Source organism: Mercenaria mercenaria, chromosome 10 (genome assembly GCF_021730395.1).
Source record: "Mercenaria mercenaria strain notata chromosome 10, MADL_Memer_1, whole genome shotgun sequence".
In the NCBI taxonomy this organism is placed as follows: domain Eukaryota; kingdom Metazoa; phylum Mollusca; class Bivalvia; order Venerida; family Veneridae; genus Mercenaria; species Mercenaria mercenaria.
The window spans coordinates 6,461,110-6,484,733 of NC_069370.1; the positions used below are offsets into that span (position 1 = coordinate 6,461,110).

At 35.5% G+C, this 23,624-nt stretch overlaps 2 protein-coding genes across 2 annotated transcripts in view; both read right to left on the reverse strand.

Moving 5' to 3' along the window:
• The window catches only part of LOC123559962 (secretory phospholipase A2 receptor-like), a 28,043-nt gene extending 23,704 nt beyond the window's left edge, over positions 1-4,339 (reverse strand). The window contains exons 1-6 of the mRNA XM_053516671.1: positions 4,158-4,339; positions 3,671-3,738; positions 3,218-3,388; positions 1,600-1,719; positions 845-967; positions 13-123 (exon numbers count right to left, since the gene is read on the reverse strand). Of these exons, the coding sequence (XP_053372646.1) occupies positions 13-123; positions 845-967; positions 1,600-1,719; positions 3,218-3,388; positions 3,671-3,738; positions 4,158-4,339 (775 nt within the window). The remainder of the gene's footprint in view (positions 1-12; positions 124-844; positions 968-1,599; positions 1,720-3,217; positions 3,389-3,670; positions 3,739-4,157) is intronic.
• Positions 4,340-4,684: 345 nt separating this feature from the next.
• Positions 4,685-23,624, reverse strand: part of LOC123559963 (uncharacterized) — a 56,577-nt gene continuing 37,637 nt past the window's right edge. The window contains exons 17-28 of the mRNA XM_053552208.1: positions 23,242-23,398; positions 22,128-22,195; positions 20,424-20,459; positions 19,663-19,908; positions 19,183-19,230; positions 16,708-16,863; positions 15,992-16,108; positions 14,201-14,305; positions 12,222-12,707; positions 11,620-11,652; positions 10,068-10,277; positions 4,685-5,026 (exon numbers count right to left, since the gene is read on the reverse strand). Of these exons, the coding sequence (XP_053408183.1) occupies positions 5,007-5,026; positions 10,068-10,277; positions 11,620-11,652; positions 12,222-12,707; positions 14,201-14,305; positions 15,992-16,108; positions 16,708-16,863; positions 19,183-19,230; positions 19,663-19,908; positions 20,424-20,459; positions 22,128-22,195; positions 23,242-23,398 (1,682 nt within the window). The 3' untranslated portion in view covers positions 4,685-5,006. The remainder of the gene's footprint in view (positions 5,027-10,067; positions 10,278-11,619; positions 11,653-12,221; positions 12,708-14,200; positions 14,306-15,991; positions 16,109-16,707; positions 16,864-19,182; positions 19,231-19,662; positions 19,909-20,423; positions 20,460-22,127; positions 22,196-23,241; positions 23,399-23,624) is intronic.

The following is a 23,624-nucleotide window of genomic DNA, read 5'->3' on the forward strand; positions in this document are numbered from 1 at the left end:
CATTTAAAGTACCTCCTTGGGAAATAGTTATCGGGTTTTCAGTGACGGTCGTTGTTGTTGTTATGGCCGTCGTCGTCGTCGTCGTCGACGTTGTTGTTGTCGTTGAAGTTGTTGTTGGTAGTTCTGAAAAGTTTTAACAGGATTAAATATCCACAGGCCTTTCAAATATTAGAAACGTACTAACATCACATGTTGTCTTCATAAAAGGTTTGTATGTATTAGATTTACTTTCTTAGGTATATGACTCAACATGATCGTTATCATCATGTAAGAATGAAAGAGAATAATGCCTTCGAATGAATTATCGTCTGGATTACAAACTGTATCGTTCAGGTATTTGGATATTTAAACATGAGGGCGTAATCTCAACTTGAACCGTTGTCAATCAGACATTAAACAACGTGAAGGCATTTATTATAGTTTTAAAGAATAGCTGCATGACATTGATTACATATACAACTAAATTTTTATGGCTGTGACTAAATGATACGTTGGTCACCATGTGATATATTACAGACTCGAAAATGATTAACTAAATTTGAACAAAAAATCTAATGTATATATTTTGAAACCATAGTGTTCACCCAACCTTTAGTCAGTATTTATGCCATATTATACATAATGCGGCACTGCAAAAAAATGATATTTTTGGTGGTTCATTTGATAATAATTCCGCGCTTGCGCAGAACGGCTGCACCAACTCTGCAATGAGAAACATTCAATTTTTATAGGTTTGGTAAAATGTATTAACGCTTTACTTACACCATGAAATAACAAATATGAGACATTCGAAAAATATATCAGCTAAAATGCCTCTTGACATAATAAAAGTATGATATGATACCCGCTTTTTTGCATACAGCTCTAAAGCTAACGTCACAGTTTTTATCATTCCATCTTCCTGAGTAGGCTGACATGTCCATTCGTAGAGATGCACAGTCTTCGTTACCGATATTGTTCGGTTCATCTGGAATATAAGGCATCATTATTTTTTATTTTTTTTTTTTTGGGTGGGTTTAACGTCGCACCGACACATTTTAGGTCATATGGCGACTTTCCAGCTTTGATGGTGGAGGAAGACCCCAGATGCCCCTCCGTGCATTATTTCATCACGAGCGGGCACCTGGGTAGAACCACCGACCTTCCGTAAGCCAGCTGGATGGCTTCCTCACATGGAGAATTCAACGCCCCGAGTGAGGCTCGAACCCACATCGATGAGGGGCAAGTGATTTGAAGTCAGCGACCATAACCACTCGGCCACGGAGGCCCCTATATAAGGCATATTACGTTTACCTGATGTGTAACACGGATTAAATTATAGCTGAATGACAGAAAACTTACTTTGTAAAAAAGGTGAAATTCGAAACTTAAGGCTATACCAACGTCTTGTAAGAGTTCACAGAATACAAACTGGTGTAATTAAATTCCTCTGAAGTATGTATTCTATCAAAATATAACTGCGATAATGTTTGTGTATTGACTAATAAATAATAGGCTTATTCCATTAGAAATTTGATATGCAGCATGAGAAAAACAAACGGTATATTCTAAATAATCGTAATCCAAAAGGAGGAATCACAGTTAGTTACTTAAACTTACTATTTCCCCAATCGGTGTATACTAGAGGTGATCCATCGTTGGTCACAAACGTGCCCTCAGAATTCATATCATGTAGTCCAAGCCAAACACTCCGAGGTTTAGAAATGGGTAGCGAGAGTTCTTTGAACAGAGTAATGAATTAGTACAATACGTAGTTCATTCATTAATTCACATACCCATCACAAAAGAAACGAGTTCTAATAATATTGTGCTTCATTTTTATGTGATGCGAGATATATTGATTTTCAAACCTATCAGCAGTATACCGTCATATAAAAGAAAAAGACAGAACAAAAATGACGACATTTCTAAACACATGTGAATAACAAATGCTGTTCAATGCATTTATACTTTTGTCAATAGTGATAAAGTACAAGAAATCTGGAAATGAAAGTCCGAAGTTTGATTAAAAAAGTAACACCAAACGCCCATTAAATAGAGGATTTGCAAAATGTTCAAAATGGGGATATATATTGTTGCGGAGACATTGCATATAAATAACTGATTAGGGCAATAGTTTTAATAATTTATATAAATTGTGTTGTTAAGGCTCTGCAGAATCTCTTGATCGTTGTTTATGACTGCTGTAATTTTGTAATTTCAAATGCAATAAAATACGTATAAAATCATATTATGTTATCTAAAATGCTTTATAAGTCAGCTTACATTGTATTCTTTCTTGCAGGTTAATCAGTAATGGTAAATTCAACACAATTTTCTGTAATTATAATGTATCTATTGTTTGCTGGAGCTGAAGTCCTACAGACATCCAGTGCCGTAGTATTTACGCTAGAATATTATGTCTATCAACAAGCATGTCTGTTAGAAGAAGAAAACGACAGCCCCCTCCCCCCCCCCCCCCCCCCCCCCCCGCCCCCCCCCACTCTTATGGCACAAACAGACATCTATGTATGGAACTGACTATCCGTACCTCATTTAAATGGTTTCCTCACAGCAAAGAACACGGCTAGAATTTGTCAAGTTATGACTGGTCCTTAAACATGGTAGTGTTTACATTCTCGTATCAAGAAATCGCTTATTGTGCATGCTCGCGTTCTATGCTTCCAACAGAGGATCTCATGAATTATATTAACTTTGACAAGAACAGATTATAGATATGTGCTGTTGTGCTGTTTAAGCTCCAAATACTTTGACTAAGTGCTGGGTTTTTTGACGTGTTAAGGGTGCTAAAGTCCATTCCATACTTTTAATAATAGAATTCCGCTTAAACCTGTACTAGTAGGATGAAAGTGATGTAGCAAATTATTACCTTTCATGAAAAGATTCAATCAAGCCAGACATATTATTTTGCACCATTTCGTTGTTTTCTTCAAAAAGGTATTTTTGTACACGCTATTTAAAATACAATTGTACGTGTATAACGCGCGGTGTATTCTACAACGGTTAAAGGGCGTGATATGATTAATCATATATATATATATATATATATATATATATATATATATATATATATATATATATATATATATATATATATTTCTTTACATTTATACTAGCAATGTTAATTTTACCTATAACTAGTCATCATTTTGATTAACAATGATTTCCAGAGTTCAATTTAAAATTTGGACTGTTATTAGTAATCTTCTCCAATTACCATACAAAAATAACTGTTCCGCCGGTGTTTTTGGTACAACCATTGCAGAGTTAAAACCGTCACAGAATTCCTTGGCAGTCTTCCAACTCATATCAACTTCACTGAACTGATAACAAGAGGAATCAACCGTATAGTCCAGCCAACCAGGTCCACATCTTGAGGCGCCAAGGTCTACGAAAGAACAACAGACTTTGCTTATAGTATTCACACCATGAAAAAATATTACCTTAATTTGTTTTTGTAGCAACTCGCTTCCAACACTGGGTCAGTAAAAATATTTTTTGAATTAGTGAATGCGTTGGAAGTTTTTCCAAATCAGAACAGTGTGTTTTATACAGCAGTTGCTTAATTCCTAATTGCTGCATTCATATTATCAATATTACAATTAGATATCACATTATGCTGGTACGTGTTGCAAATGTTCAGGTATTAGATATACTATAAGAAGCTTACCTTCGTACACTTCAACTTCCGCTAGTTCTAAAAATTCCTTCCTTTCGGGTATGTCGATTTTTACGTACCTGATATTTATAAAAAGAATGTACCGGTTTAGTGCAAGTCACGAACGTATAATATTATATGATAGGACGAGAAAAAAGCCAAGAAAATCAATATGTACAAAATTTTGTTGACCTCATCAAAGATTATTATAATGACACATCTTTACAATCATCGGTATAATTCAACGTCAATAAGTGAGGCGTGACTTATCCGCTATCCTCCGCGTTTACCACAGTATTGTTAAGAGCTGAAGGTGCAGACACGCCTCGATGCATAAAATTGATCCATAAAAGTGAAATTGTAAACAAACAGAATGTACAAACAAAGGATAAAACTGTCAATTTTACCGTATGTCTTTTGTTAACTAACGTCATTAGCAATTCTATTTTCTTAACGAATGGGCCTGCAAATTATAATTAACAAATTATAATTAACAAACCGTCCGTGTCTTCCTGTTGTCGGAATATTTATAACAAAAGGTGGTTCGTAGTCTTTGCTCTGATAAACAACATCATCTGCAAGTGTTGAATCGCTTAGCATGCTGATGATCAACCGGAAGTACCTCAAACGTTCAGTGCACTGCATATGTACAAGAGCTTCGGAGGACAGCAACGCTCGCATTCAACACTTGTCAATGACAATGAATGAATACGAAGTGCAAAAAAGCATATTTTGTAATGTCAAGAATTGAACCTTGCACTGCATGTCATAGTCTACAGTGAACAAGTGTGTGAAGTTTCAATCCATTCCATTGTGGGTCTAAGTATCAGGCTTACATATAAAAAATTACCAAGCGCTACGTCGAAAAAGGGCATAATTATAATATATTTTAGGTATTTTCATGAATGAAAGTTTAGTTCAATCCATTCATTAGCGAGTACTGAATACAGTTACATACAAAACCTTAACCAAAATTTCTAGTCAAATGGGCATAATTTGTGAAAAAGCAATATAAAATTATGAAACCTATGCTATGTAAGTCAGTTTATCACAGTAAATAAGTGTTTGAAGTTTCAATCCATTCCCACAAATGGTTACTGAGATACCAGCTTACATACAAAACCTGAACCAAAAATTTCTAAGTCGAAAAAGGGGCATAATTTTGTAAAAAAGCAAAACAGAGTTATGGAATCTATGCAATGTAAGTCAGTTTATCACAGCGAATATGTGTGTGAAGTTTCAATCCATTCCCACAAGTGGTTACTGAGATACCAGCTTACATACAAAACCTTAACCAAATCGGGACGCGGACGCGGAGGCCGACGCACGGGCGAGTCCAATAGCTCTACTATTCTATGAAAAGTCGAGCTAAAAACGGTAAAGAAAAATTTTATGAAATCACATATCCCATACAGTGCTTTGCCGTTGAATAAAAACATAGCTTGGAATTCAGATTCAAAGGGATTAGAGGGCACACCCAATCGATATTTTAAAACGCAACTAAACAACAAGCAATGATTTCATTCAAATGCAAAGTACTGTTTGAGATATATATCATTTCGACACCAACACGTTATCAAGGTATAGTATCTACATCTGTTCAAATATTCACCACATTTGCCTGTTCTGCGTGGGTTTCCTTTCCAACGCGCCAATGTGGTGAGTAGTATAGGCGCCGGTTTGGCGCCACGACTGCGCATGCGTGAAATTGACGTCATGCGCAGCGGCCAGTTTGAATTTTATTTTTAGAATGACATCATTTTTCTATTTAAAAATGACTTCACAATGTTATAAATAGAAACAATTGTAATAAATCTATTTTAAGACTGTCATACTGAAAAGTACTTTATGTTCTATGAATAGAAATTTCTCCCGGAAGTATACAGAGCTGACTTGTATACACACTTTAGGGCGTGATCGCGCACATTGAGGGTCAGGTGCTCAGCCCTAGACGGGGAGATAACATGAAAACAAAAAACTATACATTAATTATGTTCAATTAATAATCATATAGATTTATCTATAACATAAATGAATAAATAGAGTGTATGGTAAACAAAGAACTTATTAATAATAAGCAAAGTAATTATTATATTTTTAATTAAAAACATTAAGCTTTATTTAAGATAGTTACGTTAGAAGTAACGTTAACTGAAAATTAAATACTACTTTTTTGCTTACGATGTTTCCTCCTCGGCGTCCACTGACAAAATGACTCCAATCATAAGTGTACTATTCCTAAATGCGCATGCTCGGACCTATTTTTCACAATGATTTCGTATGCTATATTTAGATAAGATCATGAGTGGATCAAACGTGATCATGGTCAGAATGTCTAGCGTGTGCTGATTTAAGGCCGGATGGACGGACAATAAGAAGTAAACATGTCAAAGTTAATCCCTTTAAAGTTGCCATAATGTCTGGCGTGTATTTATTTAAGAGCGGATGCGTTAACAATAGCATATTCAACTGTCAAAGTTAATCCCTTGAAAGTCGCCACAAGGTCTAGCGTCTATTTACTTATGGACGGATGTGTTAACAAAGGCCTATTGATCTGTCCAAGTTAATCCGTGTATTGAGTACGGGAAGGGAGGCGACATCAGGTCTGGGTCACATACGGACCGAGGTGCCTCTTTCATACCATCAATAATATGATGTTAAATAACATTTTGATAGTTTTCTAAAAACATTTGGCACATTTTCAATGACCATCTAGAGTTTTAGAACAAGTAAGGTACTTTTTGAGAAGGTTGCTAAAAATCATCAAAAATAAGACGTTTTAGGGTCCATTTTTACATTTTGGTTATCTGATATTTTTGAAAAGCCTATAGGGTGCACTTTACCATAACCTAGGTGCCCACCGGAAATGAAGTCAATAAATTTCAAAGTCATCGTACAGGCTCAAGACCGGTACCGTTAGAAAGATCTTTTCTAGTAGGTTCCAAAAATATATACAATTATAAGTCTATCTCTATCCGTTTTCCAGATATTAAGGTTTAAACCGGAATCATTCCTCCGGAAAACACCCGGTCTCACGTCTTTACTATTAAAGATAACCTAGGCATGTTGGGTATCTAACCGAAGGTCTCGACGAGTACTATAAGTTGGTACACTCAAACCAGAAGTGAGATCAATCACGCGTAAAATTCACGTTTTCTGTGCGTTCCTAGACTCGAACCTGGTCAAGTGAGGTATCGTAGGAAAGGTCTTGTCAAGAAGATTCGGAAAATGTATACTTTGACAATCGTATTTCCAAAAGGGACCGAAAAAATGAGCCGAAATCACTCAAGCGTTAAAACCCTGCTAACTCCTTCATAATTCAATTAAAGCTAGGCATATAGGGTATCTAACCAAAGGTCTCGATAAGTACTATAAGGCAAGAAACTTAAACCTCATGTGAAATCACTCATGCATAAAATAGAACACTTTGTATAAAAAGAACCATTTGAGAGAAAATGTTTAATAATGATATAATTACGTACTGTCTATGGCTTGATCAATCATTAAAATAAAAAGCATCAAAACAATATGAGAATAATTGATATTCTATTTATAAAATGAAATCATAAGATAAGATATTACCTACTCCTCGATATCTCGCGCTAAAATGAAACCAACACGTGTCTGACACTCTTGATACCTAAAGCAAGTCTGTGCAGGATTGTACAAGACCATACATAAAATTCAACCTTTTTAAATGCCAGCGGACATTAAGTATTAATATTTTTTGACTTGAGATCAGCTTAAGATAATATATGAAAGGGAGCTAGCCAATGTTGACCCTAATACTTCGAAAAGATGCTGAGCATTACTTTTTTCAATGTCCAACTTTTAACGAACAACATAAATCTATTTAGGTTGACACGACATTTTCATCCTTTGAACTTGGACTGTTTGTTATTGGGGAAACATGTGCTGTTACCAGAGGAAAATGAAGAACTATTCATCGAAGTTCAAAATTATATAAAACATACTAATCGTTTTGAATAGTGATTGGATGTGTATCATTAATAGTCCTTAATTACATCCCTCGTGACTCTAAAACTCGTTTTTAATCCTTGTGGAAACTGGCATCAACTTCTTCAATCTGTCCGAGCTATTTTCTTCTTTCTTATAAGGTCTTAAAAAAATCAAAACATAAATGTTGCTCATTTACATTGTATTTTGCTCCTTTAGGTTATGATTGTCAGCCGATCAACTTTTATATGTTTTTTGTTAGGGGAGGGCATTCATTAATGTTGCAAGAACTTGTTGCCCAACCCTTTTTGCTTTACTTCTTTATGCTATGTATATGTTCTGTTATTGTAAATATGTATAGAGCAAATAAAATATGATTAAACTAAAAACTAATACTTTGAAAACTGTAAAAGCGTTTTAAATTTCAGTCAATTTTTTTTTACTTTTAGGAGGAACTTATAGAAACGAGTATTTTGTGTTATAAAACTTTCGTAGTCCTTTAGGATGCTGTCTTAAGTACAGATAGGCTCTAGAAAGCCTATTATGACTATTCTAGGAAATCGCCAAGATTTTCAATGAACAGAAATACAGTTAACATTGAATAATCAGTTTTTCCCATTTCGTGACACACTTTCTATTCATCAATTCTGAGATGTTAATTTCATGTGATAGAATTCATAAAAATCGTTCACTGATGTACGATGACTTTGAAATTTAACGACTTCATTTCCGGTGGGCACCTAGGTTATGGTAAAGAGCACCCTATAGGCTTTTCAAAAATGTCAGATAACCAAAATGTAAAAATGGACCCTAGAACGTCTTATTTTTGATGATTTTTAGCAACCTTCTCAAAAAGTACCTTACTTGTTCTAAAACTCTAGATGGTCATTGAAAATGTTGCCAAATGTTTTTAGAAAACTATCAAAATGTTCTTTAACATCATATTATTGATGGTATAAAAGAGGCACCTCGGTCCGTATGTGAACCAGACCTGATGTCGCCTCCCTTTCCGTACTCAATACACGGATTAACTTGGACAGATCAATAGGCCTTTGTTAATGCATCCGTCCATAAGTAAATAGACGCTAGACCTTGTGGCGACTTTAAAGGGATTAACTTTGACAGTTGAATATGCTATTGTTAACGCATCCGCTCTTAAATAAATACACGCCAGACATTGTGGCAACTTTAAAGGGATTAACTTTGACATGTTGACTTCTTATTGTCCGTCCATCCGGCCTTAAATCAGCACACGCTAGACATTCTGACCATGATCACGTTTGATTCACTCATGATCGTATCTAAATATAGCATATGAAGTCATTGTGAAAAATAGGTCCGAGCATGTGCGCATTTAGGAATAATACACTTATGATTGGAGTCATTTTGTCAGTGGACGCCGAGGAGGAAACATCGTAAGCAAAAAAGTAGTCTTTTATTTTCAGTTAACGTTACTTCTAACGTAGCTATCTTAAATAAAGCTTAATGTTTTTAATTAAAAATATAATAAATACATTTGTATTTTGCTTATTATTAATAAGTTCTTTGTTTACTATACACTCTTTTTATTTATTTACGTTACAGATAAATCTATATCATTACTAATTGAACCTAATTAATGTATTGTTTTTTGTTTTCATGTTATCTCCCCGTCTAGGGCTGAGCACCTGACCCTCAATGTGCGCGACCACGCCCTAAAGTGTGTATACAAGTCAGCTCTATATACTTCCGGGAGAAATTTCTATTCATAGAACATAAAGTACTTTTCAGTATGACAGTCTTAAAATAGATTTATTACAATTGTTTCTATTTATAACATTGTGAAGTCATTCTTTAATTAGAAAAATAATGTCATTCTAAAAATAAAATTCAAAATGGCCGCTGCGCATGACGTCATTTTCACGCATGCGCAGTCGTAGCGCCAAACCAGCGCCTATACTACTGTGGTGCTTGACGCTAGGACGTAATAACTGTGACGTAAAAACTGTGTGTGATACATTATATAATACACATATTTAGTCTTCTATGATAAATAGAGACATAGAGCGGTCCGTGGTAGAATAAATCATATTACCCAAACATTTGTAACATTATCAGGTTTTACTTTTAAACACAGTCAAAAGCCCATGTAAAAAAGCAATCAAGTAGGGTTAACTATGTTAAAAGCAACTACATATACAAACCAAGTGTACTTAATGTTCATGTAAAGAACAATTTCATCTTGAAATCATGCAAGGCTTCGCCTATTAGAGAAACTCTTGATATAGTGTAAATGGCACATGATTCAACTAGGTATATTTTGAAATTAAACTTTGGACATGTGTTCAGGCTACACCCGAAATAAACGAAAGAAACGACAGTTTAGACACTGTGGATAAAATATCTCTTATGACACGTCTAATCCAAACTATTTATCAGTTACATAGTTACAACATATTGTAAATAAACTTACATTCAGGGCCGCGTCTATAAATCACCACCTTACGGATTGGATACACCTTCCCGAGGTCCACCTCCCACCACGGCTCAAAATTTTCACGTGAATGTGTTATACACTGACTGTTGTATGTGTTGCTCTTGCACCCGTCCACGGCTTTCTCAGGCCCGCTGTGATACGAGAAGGTACTGGACTGCTTCGTTGGTTTACCTAAAGCCAGGTTTACTTGAAAAGAAAAAAAGGGCAATTACTTTTCCAATTATAGGATGTCGTTCAATCATTAAACTTGATTACATTTCCTTTGCAAGTGTAAGACTTGCTTAGTTATTACGTGAAAATATTTTTAGTTTAAGAATAATGTTGAATGTCGTTTAATGTTGACACTTAATCTTATTAAGACATTTATTTCTATCTGGATCTGTCACATCACCATGTCAACCGACAACAACTTAACGCGTACATATACAATGTGGCAATAACGAACTCAAATGTTTGTTAGTGCAAAACAAAATTTGGTCCGCACGTGTTCATACATACAAATTATTGCAGCCAAAAACTTTAAGAATTTTTTTCTAATAATAACAGTGTAAATTTAAGCGAAAATGTTAAAGTTTGGTATTAATTTATATATTTTTATTGGGGTTAACGTCACACCGACACAGTTATAAGTCATATGGCGACTTTTCAGCTTTAATTGCGGAAGTAGACCCCAGATGCCCCTCCGTGCATTATTTCAATAATCACGAGAGGGCACCTGGGTAAAACTATCGCCCTTCCTGAAATGAAGAATTCAACGCTTCGGGTGAGGCACGGACCCATCAATACAGGGCAAGTGATTTACAGTCAGGGACCTTGGAAGGGATAAGGACAGAAACACTACTTGGGTAGTTAAACCGTTGCGCCAAGCCCAGCGACGAGAATGACACAAGTTAAAACAAAATGTCATATTTCCAGAATCATTATACATACAATTTCAATTTAGACACATTTTGAGAAGATGATTGAAATGATTGTTTTTTGTGATAAAGCAGTTTCATCAATACTTAAGACCCCACCCCCAACCTCCAACAAAATAACTGTATTTTTTTGTACTTCCAAGATGTCATTTATACATGATTAGGATGAAAAAAAGTTAACAGTACAAGTATCTACTAACAAATATACTGTGATTTATATAAGGCCAAGACAATGTGTTTAATGTCTAAACCTGTTATTGTATTTAATGTAGCATTAAGAACAATATTTAGTATTTTAAACTGACTTATCCACTTTGTTTCTACAGGGTCAGATAGTTATTTATCTATGTTTTATACCTCTACTGTAAAGCGATTGACTGAATTCGATTGTAGATGAAGTTATGAAATTGTCCACATGTCATTATGTAATATAGCTGTATTATACCAGTATTGTAAGAAAGATTTTCAAAAAGTTCTAACTGGAAAAAGTACGTCACAATTTTCCGTCATATGGCGACTTCTACAGTCAATATGAATGAGCCTTGAAATCATTCCGGTAAATGTTGTACAATTAGTAGAGTTTGATAAAAAATACTAACAACAGTACATACCTTCTGCTTTAGCTTGTTCATTTTTCTTACTGGCTGAAACACATAAACACATATTGTATATATTATATTTCCGCTAGTAGTATTGGTCACACACACAGCAGCCACATTTAACTCCTTCAAAGCCTGTTGTCACTGTGTCTGTTCTAACATCTGCCCTCAATCTTTCAAAAGCGATCAGTGAAATAAGTCTTGTAATTATGTAAAATTGACATATGAAGAAATTTAATATGTAAATAAAAACACAATTAAAACTTTATCCGGTGCCTTCACATAAACTTGAATGTAGTAACTAGAAGAAGCAGAATAAAAAGTACACGTATATTTTTTGAAACAGTCTTTTAAACACTTTATTGATAAAAATATTTACCCATTGTTATCTAAAAAGCAAAGTCAAATACATAATGCCTTTAATTAAAGGTAGACATAACAACCTTGTTAATATTTATAACGAATCAGTTTTAACACAATACATATCTGAAGCGTTACTTACAGAAAAAGAATAGCAGTTTGTCCCGCCTGAGAATCAGATGGCTGTTTTCTTTTTGTCTAAAATTAGGGAAAAAATGTTTCTATTCACATAAATGGTCAGTTTAAAATCGTACCTTTCTGAAATCTCCAGTATCCTTGGTACACGGCCGATGTTTTCGTTATTGTAGCAACCGACACAGACGAAGCTGAAATACCGTCTGGATCACTCCATTGCATAAACATATTACGCCCAATATCTGACCCACGACCGACCTCTATCAGGTCTCCATCACTCTTACCGCTTGTCCACCGTATCCAGAATTGCTTGTATTCGTTTTCATCACATAAATTTGGTATGAACGTGGAATGTTCTGGATTATCAGAGCCTTTTTTGGAAATCGACGACTTTGGAGAAATATTACCACCAATATGAATCGTGTATCCATCATTTAACTGTACATCTGTTATTTGATTTAACAACACAGACGCACCATCATATCCCTTGAATTCAAATTTTATTGTAAATGTGGTAATAGAACCATCCTTTATAGTTTCAATTATGCTCTTAGGTACTTGTTTATATAGCTCGTCTGAACTTGTTCGGTATTTGATGAAAGGACCTAAAATATATAAAGATGCAACATTTTATCTTTGATTCTAATTTTGACATAAATTTCTCCTGTTTCTAATTTGCAAGTGTGTTTGTTTTAAGTCATACGTAACAAAGAATGGCTGTATGGTAACGTTCTTGCTCTAACGATGGGAGACTATCCCCAGGAACTCTTCACGAAATCATTTCAGGCAGACATGCCACCAGAGAGGTACAATATAACTCCTTCAAGCACACTTGAGACGTCCTCACTCCAAGAATTCTACTAAATATTTATGTATGGATTACTTAAGGCCCAATACATTCCAGATATTATTTCTTTAAAATACGTTAACTTTGTTTTAATCTATATCAAAGGTTCAACTGCAAATTGCTTAACTAAGCGATTTGGAAAAAAAATACATGAAAATAACAAAACATGAAACAAACTGAAATCAGAAGGTTGAAAAAGCTACATAAATGACTGCTGAATCTGACATTTTGCCAAAACTATGAAAAACGACGTAATGATATTGATTTAGATCTTGCATTTTTTCTGTGTCGACTTCTGGCTAGCACCAGATATATCTACAACAAAATAAAGGACATTGTTATGACTTACAATAAACCAGGAGGCACTGAACGACTTCACTGCCTAGCGATGTATAACTTATTTGTAATAAGAATCTTTACTTCTGATATATTGTCTCCTGACACAGATGCGAAATGTGTCTTTGATACTGACCGATACTCAGTATACGTTCTTTGGTACTCGTTAAAAATCTTTATGAATTTAGGATTCGTGTCCTTGGTTGTAACGACACAAATACACAAGTGCCTAGCACTAACGTTACAAGAACGTCTCAAAATTTAACGACATAGCGATTTGTCTCATAAGTTTTCGCATACCCCTAAATCGCTATGTATTTAAATTTTGAGACGAACCTGTAAATTACAATCTGTAATATTGATTCTTTGTTCGTGCAGCAGAGATTTGTAAGTTTGCTGTTGTGGGCATAATTTTTGATAATAATCGAAGACAGGGTGTTCATGAGGATATCGACCAACACTTACATATGTTCCTTTGTCTTTGGTAATCTGTGCTGCTGGCAACCTTTTGTAGATATCCATGTAATTAATTTTCTTCTTGAAAGTCCTCTCAAATACATACCTGACTTTACACAACTGTACGCGTTCCTCTCAAAAACATACCTGGCTTTACACAAGTGCACGCATTCCTCTCAAATACATACCTGACTTTACACAACTGTATGCGTTCCTCTCAAATACATACCTGACTTTACACAACTGTACGCGTTCCTCTCAAATACATACCTGACTTTGTACGCGTTCCTCTCAAATACATACCTGACTTTACACAACTGTACGCGTTCCTCTCAACTACATACCTGACTTTGTACGCGTTCCTTTCAAATACATATCTGACTTTACACAACTGTACGCGTTCCTCTCAAATACATACCTGACTTTACACAACTGTACGCGTTCCTCTCAAATACATACCTGACTTTACACAACTGTACGCGTTCCTCTCATAGCAGCTTTTTGACTGAATGTTTCCGTAGTTTTCAGCAGTCGCACACATTGTTGTTGACGGTGATGACGTTCCTAAGTTATGGACATTCGTACAATTATTTAAGTGTGATATATAACCTTTTGAAAACTAGACTAAATGTCATTATTTTCAACATCATCATCATGAATATGCAAATCGAAACTTCTTAAGCACGCCCCCTCTCGATATTCATAATTGTAATATATTAATGAAGATTCTTCTACCTTGGACAAATATGAAATTTCAACAAAATCAAATTTAGCAAGCATTTAATTTATTTTACGCCCCCACTCCCCTACAAATTTTTAAAAAGTAACAAAAACATACATAAAAGTAGTACTTGTATAAAAACAAAGAAGCAACTATCCGTTATAAGAACAAACAGAGGTGAATATATTGACTTTTTACTGTTATATTGTCAAATATCAAACCAATTTTAGAATTATTTCCAAATCATTTTTGTAGAACTTGTCTTGCCTTATAATGAAATTCGCTGATTGTATATTGCAGACTTTTATGTGTATTTCGTGACTTTTTAGAATTGGGTTGAGCTCATAGAATACTAATAAATAAAACTGTATCATGTCAATCTCTTGATTTTTGTTTTCATTTTCATTTTTTTTTTTCATAATGAACATATGTTTCTAAATATGTGATATGTTCCAATATGTACTTCAATGGATTCATTGTTGTTATATTTTCTGGTCCTTTGGTATCATGGAATCCATTCAATATCTTTGTAACAGAGTTCCGCTTTTAAAAGCCGGAGCTAGGGGGCGTGAGGGGTGTTGCACTTTCCATTACCTGTCATGAACAGATTCAGTCAAACCGAGTCTGCTATTATTTTGCTTCGTTGCATTTTGTGCTTCCAAAGGATCTTCTTACAGATTTTTTTTTTTTTTTTTTTTTTTTTTTTGGTTGGGTTTAACGTCGCACCGACTCATTTAAGGTCATATGGCGACTTTCCAGCTTTGATACAGATTTTATTATTCAGTAATATGAAATATATCCGCAAAGACACCGAGGGATCGTTAAAAGTTTCGTGAAATGTATAAACAAATAAATAAAATGTATTCCATGCAATACATAGACTACTTCTGGTTTAAAGGCAATCCTTAAATTGATGTGAAACACAGTGTTTATTGGTAACAAATGCTACTTTGTTTCGTTATAGTGAATGTGTCTTCCAATGTATTTGAATATCTATCCATTTGCCAAGATAAGAATATTTGACCTTTACATATTAATTTGGCCTTTGACCTAGAGGTGCCAAAGTATAATGTCAAGTGATTTAAATGAAATGCATGTGTAAAAACGGCAACAAAGAAAAAGACTGCACATTTAACTTAAAAGTACAAAAATTAAAATTGAGGTACGGTCTATCTAGTTATGATGAATATTCGTGCCGAAGCATTCTTAAGTAATAGACTTTTTCTATCAGCTTTGCAATGTTACATGGAACTCATTTTCATTGGTATCAAACTAACTAAAATATCTTAAAATCAATAGTCTCTATATATGAAATGTTTGCTCAGCAAGGCGATGCTATTTCGTTTAACATTTAAAAATATGTCTTATGAAGAAAGGAATACATAAGCACTCTATCGAATCAAAGGTCATGACTTACTTTGTATTTAAAAGGATAGTTAACTCACACTTTGTAAACAAACAGCATTTCCATTTATGGCTATACTGTGTAGCAATAATAGGTTATTTTAAATATGTTTTAAAAACATTACCGAGTTTTTCAAGAATAAAACTTGGTACATCGTCCTTGGCTGACACCCAGCTGCTCTCTACTATCTCATAGTACACATCAAGCCAAAACAACCCACTCTGTTGGTCAAGTAATTTGCCTTCAATTGGGAAAAAATAGTATTATTTTATCAAAACAGAAAGAGGTCCGGAATTTATATATTAATATATTAACCCTTATCATGCTAAACACGACTGATTCTGCCTTTTGCGACCAAAGTAGATCATTACCAGCCTGCACATCCATGCATCCCATCTGTACTAAAATTTTCGTAATTCGAGGGAAATTCTTCATCTGCACTGTTCGCTATTCAGCCAGTATCTTTTTGGTAAGCACACGTTTTAACAGTTAATGGTACTGTCCAAACTGGAAGATGGACAAGTTCATTATAGAAATTTAGCAGAGAAGGTATTAAATAAAACGGCACACATGTTCTTCTTCCTCATGGTCCAAGTGTTGTTTTCTACAGTATTCAACTGATGAATCGCTAAACAATTAACTTCTCGTGTTTGAGTTATGAAACCTGATTCTATGAGATCATTTGGTGATGCTGAATAAAATCTTTCCTTAACAACATTAACGTGCAGTCGGACACCATTTAACTCAGATGCTGCTGAAAACCCTGATTACATGCAAAACTGTCTCCAACATTTCTGCCTGAATAAGCATTAATTCTACATAAAATGATTGAGAACAAACCTGTGAGCAAAGTAATATCTTCTTTACTTTCGGGTAGTGGAAGACTTGCTCCAACGCTTTCACAGACGGATTTTGCGTCTGCCCAAGTTAGTGTTTCATCACCTAACCAATAGCAGTCACCTGTGTTTGGATCTTCCTCCCATCCAAATTTACAGTCTGATGAATATAAAATATTCTCTTACCTTCTTTGCTTAGTATCTTTAACTAAAAGCCGAAAGTATCGAAAACTAGCCCATATCTCAGTCTGCAGAAGATTGTGTTATAAACATTTGTTGCTAAAAGGTATTCATCTGCCAAAGAACGGATACACATAGAGGATAACAGTTTGATTTGTCTTTAGGCGGGGATTAAGAAAGTGCTAAAATTTGAATTTGAAGAAGCTGGTGTTGGCAATATATTTCGTGAACAGCATTTACAGAAAATCCATTGCGTTTTAATAATTGTGAATGTCAACGATTAGACGCTTAATCAGATAAATATGTCGTTGTCTTGGCTGTCAAAGAAAGTTCACGAGTTTTCACAATTCCGTAAATGATTGTTTTCAAGTAAATACAAGAAGCTTTTCGAAAGCTAAAAGACTAAACTGAACAAATTACTGTGAATTCTTAAGCTCCGACAACAACTATCATAGTGACAATGTATACCACTTCGAGGCGTGTTTCACTTATAACGTTCGATACTGATAAATGCTGCTTATCATATGTAATAAATCTTTGCAATCTGGGGAAAATTCTTCACTTTATAGTACTGGAAACTTGAGACGGAAGTAACTCCAGTCTATTAATGTTTTGCTTGGCTGTGTTCTATGATTCAAACTTATCTGCTTTAGTTAATATTTTATTATGGCTCACAACAGCAGCCTTGTTGTACTGTGCGGTGGTCGTTAACGGTCTATCTGTGCTTCGAAACTGGGTTGCTATTTTTTCTGGTTCTATGGGATCATACAGTCCATTTAATGTACAAGTCAAATGGTTTATCGCGGCCAGAAATTTGTACAAACCGGACAGAAGTTGCGAAATTGTCATTTGTGCAGGAAAGAAGCGTTTACCATAATGTCCAGTACTGGACAGGTATAATAATGACTATGCACGGACACAGCCAATTTTCTCAGAGGGGGTCCGATCCCCTGACCCCCTGCCGCCCCCCACCCCCTGGAAATTTTGAAATTTAGCACTTCATTTTTTGCATTCTGTGACAGTTTTATGGACTAACCTGTTAAGTTTGGGAAAAATGATAAAATCAAGCTTTCTTGAAGGTAAAATTCTTAGTTTCTTTTAGATAAATAATATGAATTATGTCGGGGTCGTATGTAGCAGCAACCGCATATACTTTACATGCAGTCCTAATGTTGCCTTTTTCGAAAAATATTTTCTTTCCTTCTTGTCTTCTTTCCTTTTTTTAAAGATTTTCCAGAGGGGGTCCGGACCCCCGGTCCCCATCCCCCCCTCTGGATCCGCGAATGGTGACATATCATGCTTTCTGTTTATGCAGATTTTCCAGAGGGGGTCCGGACCCCCGGTCCCCCCCCCCCCCCTCTGGATCCGCGCATGGTGACATATCATGCTTTCTGTTTATGCAGGTAAACTTGTGTTTGGTTAAATTTCAACAGAGCACAATTGTCTGAACAGTGTACAAACTCATTACTGTTTTTTCAGGCAAGGGTGAAAAAAGTGGTAGAAAATGAAAACAGTAACATTTTTATTAAAAAAAATAAACAATGAGACAAACATTTCCAACATCTTTGGACGGTTCAAAAATCCAATGTTAAACATACGATAAAGCCCGAAACGCGTGAAAATGTTCCGAATGTAAATCGGACGAAGTAAGCGCTCTATGTATGCGTCTGGATTGATTAAACTGGGCGAGTCTACTTACTTATTACCTGAGGATGAAAAAAACGTGTTTTTTAAATGTTGCTCTTAAACAAGGGTGGCGGTTGAACTACTAAAAGTACAACAACAGTTAATTCACAACAAATCGTACGGTATGTTTTATAATCAGTAGAAGCTAGTCGTAATTACGCTTATGAGACCTGTTTCACCCACAAGTAAAGAATTCACAGGTCCATCATGAAATATTTTCCCCAGCGCACATATACTTGTCCTATTCAAAATGATCGCGGCCTCGGCCGCGATCAATCAAATTGAATATAGTCCCGCTTAAGCTGGTGCTCGACAGCGTAAGTCTGCTATCGTGTTGACTGGCTGTGTACCATGTTTGAAAGGACATCGTAAAAGATTTTGAATTTCTGATGTACTTTTTCTATGCTGGCGTTCCAACATTTCAAGCTGCTTAAGGTAAACCTTACAGTTTATGTTTCAGGATAGGTTTTTAAATGATACAATTATTGTATATAAAAGCAAGTACATGCTGGGAGATATTTTCTACTGAAATAAACACATCTTAACAACAAAATATTTTATTCTAAGCATGTTTTATCTTTTGCCTTTGTTTAAACTTTCTTTTTTCACTTACCTGAATCTTTGCCTCCTTCAACTTCCGAGTCAAATGAACCTACTTCACCTGTAAATTAATCAGAAAAGTATCTATTTCTCGGCATTACATCCCACCTATAATACTTCTATAAATCTATCACAAAGTTTAAGTACCTAGTATTGCGTGATAAGTCTATTTTATAAAAGCAGTCTTCGCTAGTGAATTAATCGCTAGTGAATTACTTGTGTATTTACAAATACAAAGCACAAAGCAGTCTCGATGTGTGACCATGTTTGCGCTTGTGAACATCTAAATATATAGTATAAAAACAATCCCAATATATAAACATGGGTCAGCCAGATAACTTATATATTTAACGAGTGTATTGCATAAAAGCAATTTCGATATGAACATGTTTGCCCTTGAGAGCTTATAATGTATAGAGTAAAACTTGTTTAGTTAAGATAACGTGTTTGCGATAGAAGAACTTAACAAATAATACAGAAATTATCGACCTACTTATACAATGAGGCACGGGACAGAATTCCCAACGAACATCCGGGTCGGTTGTATAGCACCAAGGTTGGCCTTCACCTAATGGGTCCCTGCAGAGGTTTTCAGCGTCTTTTTCAGTTCCGTCAGGAAATGTTTTGTCATGGTATCCATGGTTATGAGGTATATTTTCTACCCAGCGTTGACAAGTTCTTCCGCTCACAGTATGCCTGATATCACCAATCCATTTTGTAGAGTCAGTAATACAGTTTGCTACGGATAAAGAAAACAACATTTATGATAAAATCTAACACCTTTACATTTTTTAATTTATGAATTAGAACATATTTTTATTCAAATTAAGGATTGTGTCACATCATAACTTTAAAGGTAAAATCAAATATTGGTGCTTCTATAAACATAGAAGGAACGTATGAAACAAAATGTTCACTTCTAGTGAATTCAACTTATTTCATCCTTATCTAAAATTGATTACGTTGCAAAAAAGAAATGCATTCACATGTGTACATAGTATAGGAATATTTGACAGTTTCCCCTTTCTGACATAAAGCAGTCAGACAGTTGTAATAATTCCCTTTATTATATATACCAATTACTGATTTTAGTGTTTCAAACAACCTAAGAGCCGGAAGAAAAAATCTAAATCTAAATCTTGTAAGTAAGGTTGGTGCTAAATGTAAACAACTCGCAAAACCGAATACTACTCTAAGATTCTTTCTTCTCGATAACTATTTCAAGAACTAACACGAACAGTAGAAGGCACTTACAGTTTGTAGGATCGATGGCTTTCTGTAAACTTTTACCTATAAATAAAAAGGAAAGCATAATGGACATCATCAATTTGCGGAGCGATTTAGTGTTTCATCACGTTCCATGGAGTATCTCTACTGAATTCATGTATTGATTTCTCAAAACAGTGTTTTGACAGATAAAAAGAATGATAAAGCACTTCAGTTCACGTCTTTCCCTTTCTTACTCGTTTTATTATTGCAAATACAGTAAAACCTGCTTTAGTGTTTACCTCTATTAAGCAGCCAACATGTCTTAAACAGCCAGTGTCTCATTTCCCAAAATGGTCATTCATTCTATAAAGCCACCTGCTGTAAGCAGCCACTTTTTCCCACTCCCTTGGCTGGCTGCTTTAGACAGGTTTTACTCTATGCGCAAAAACATTGCAAATAAGGACGTTATAAATATTCTAAATAAAGTTTAAGCAGCAAATCGAACTTTTATAAGGTCTTCATCAAGGTAATTCTTCAAGCAGTTTTAAAATATGTAAGGCTTTTGTTAACTATTTATATAATAATGTTTGTTTGTTTTGGGTTTAACGCCGCTTTTCAACAGTTTTTCAGTTATGTAATGGCGGGCAGTTAACATAACCAGTGTTCCTGGATTCTGTACCAGTACAAACCTGTTCCCCGCAAGTAACTGCCAACTTCCCTACATGAATCAGAGATGGAGGACGAATGATCGTCACGGAGAACATACGCCCCGCCCAGGAATCGAACTCACGACCCCACAATCCGTAAACCAACTTTCTCCCTATTGAGGTAAGCGGACGGGACATTTACATAATAAATTAGTTAATAAACATGTTTAATAATTTTCACTAATTTACAGATTTGTTTTATTTTTCCCGCTCGCTTAGCTCAATAAGAGCGTTGATCTACTGATCGTGGGGTTGTGAGTTCGTTACCATGGCGGGGCGTTTGTTTTCCGTGATGATTTGAAAACAGAATGTGTCTGAAATCATTTTTCCTCAAACTGTGGTTCATGTGGGGAAGTTTGTAATTACTTGCGAAGTACAGGTTAGTACTTGCACATAATTCAGGAACACTGGTTAGGCTAACTGCCCGCTGTTACATACCTGAAAGACTGTTGAAATCCAAAACAAACGAACAAATCAAAATGCAGACTTAACTAAGGAAATAGCCATGTAATCTAGTGCATAGAAAATCTTGCAAGTCTTCGTGTGTAAGCACATACTTATCCTGCTCTAAGTTGTAAGTATGTACAGTTGAAACCCTATGCCTCGAACTCGCTTATCTCAACGAAATATCATTTGAGCCGTGCCATGGGAAAACCAACAAAGTGGCTTTGCGACCAGCATGGATCCAGACCAGCCTGCGCATCCGCGCAGTCTGGTCAGGATCCATGCTATTCGCTAACGGATTCTCTAATTGCAATAGGCTTTGAAAGCGAACAGCATGGATCCTGACCAGACTGCGCGGATGCGTAGGCTGGTCTGGATCCATGCTGGTCGCAAAGCCACTATGTTGGTTTTTTCATGGCGCGGCTCAATTTTTAAGTCGAACCTCTGTTATCTCGAAATAAAACGCTCGATCCCTTAGGATTCGGGGTACCGAGTTTCTACTGTATTGTATAAACCTTATGAAGGTTTCCAAACAAGGTGTTTGTCAATTATATTACCCCGAAGTTGTAAAATAAGCTCGTTTGTTACCGTTACATACCTTCATATATTTTTACTTCGCACAATGCTAATGTTGCCGCTTTTGTTGGTATATCTATTCTTATGTACCTAAAATGAAACATTACGTAATCTTTGTCCTGCAGTTGTGAAAAAAGAAGACGTACATTCTGTGATCTATATATAAAAAGTAAACAATCAATGCATGATAAAGATTAAATGCTTCTACAATTTACAATACGGCCTTCTCTGTAAAAGTACAGAAAGGATAAAAAAGATACATCATACAATACCGCCATCGCCCCCTCCAATGTCGTCCCCTTGCATTTGCGCTCCCTTGCATTTGCACCCCAACCATCCTCCTTTTATAATGAGTAAGTTATCGTGCCCATCATAACTTTGCCCGCCGGCCATCCTTAGGCGGTGCCCGACTGTTGTTTTTCCTAATTGTGCCTGCGTGTGTGTGTCTTGGGCGATGCGCTACAGTGTTGTTTTATCTAACTTGTCTGTTTGTTTGTGTACGTTAGTTGTGTGTGTGTTTTTGTCTTTTGTACGTGGGTGTCTGTGCTACTGTGGTTTACGGTGTAGGGCTACTACGTTTAAGGAACGTGGCTTTCCTCCTAGCTCCACATTCCCCCACCACCGACCCTTTTTCTACCACTTACGCCCGCACCCACCCCCACACCCCTTCCCACCTTCTCTGTATTTTGCATATAATTAAAATGTACTTGTTTGATTTTTAAGCAACCCATTTACAATATTTTCCGTTACAGCTGCTTTTTGTTGTGGGTCTACTTTGCGACGTATGGCTTCATGGCTGTGTCTGGGGTGCTCTGTGCTTTCAGGAAATCTACCCTTACCTTTTATCTTTGTGATTTATACACGGTACAAATAAAGTTTGATCAACAACAACAGAAGTCACATATCAGAAACAAGCGTATAGAGGTTATTGATTATCAAATATTTGTTCGAAAGTAAATAAACATGTCGATTGTGTGATAGGTAAGTGTAGGAAATTCCAAGCTTCGTTGCAGATTGCACCAAGACTTAATGAACACATTTTCTTTTCATGCAGATAACGTGTATTATATTCTATTTTGAAGAAGGTCGTAATTAACTGAAATTGTTTCGAGTTCGAAAGTATGTGAAAATATTACCTTCCAACTGTGACGTTGCTCAGATTTAGAACTATAATAGCAGGTATATGATCCCTTTGTTCCTGATAGACCATGTCTGAATCGTCCGTGCTACTGTCCATAGAAGTATTGCTTATAAACAAACGGAAGTTTTGAAACTGTGCCATACAGTCGGTGCCTGTAAGAAAATGATTTTTCTTCAAATTGAACAGCAGCCGCTTATCAAAGAAATACATTTTTATTCTGAGATATATTTAGCTATTGAGACACAATTGATGATTTCAGTGTAAACTAGGTATCTATGAACACATAAAAATTCAGTCAACAGGATCGTTTAGCTTTGCTCCGATCTAATTTTCAAATATAACATTTTATTTAAGAATTATGTCGGTATAATATTTATG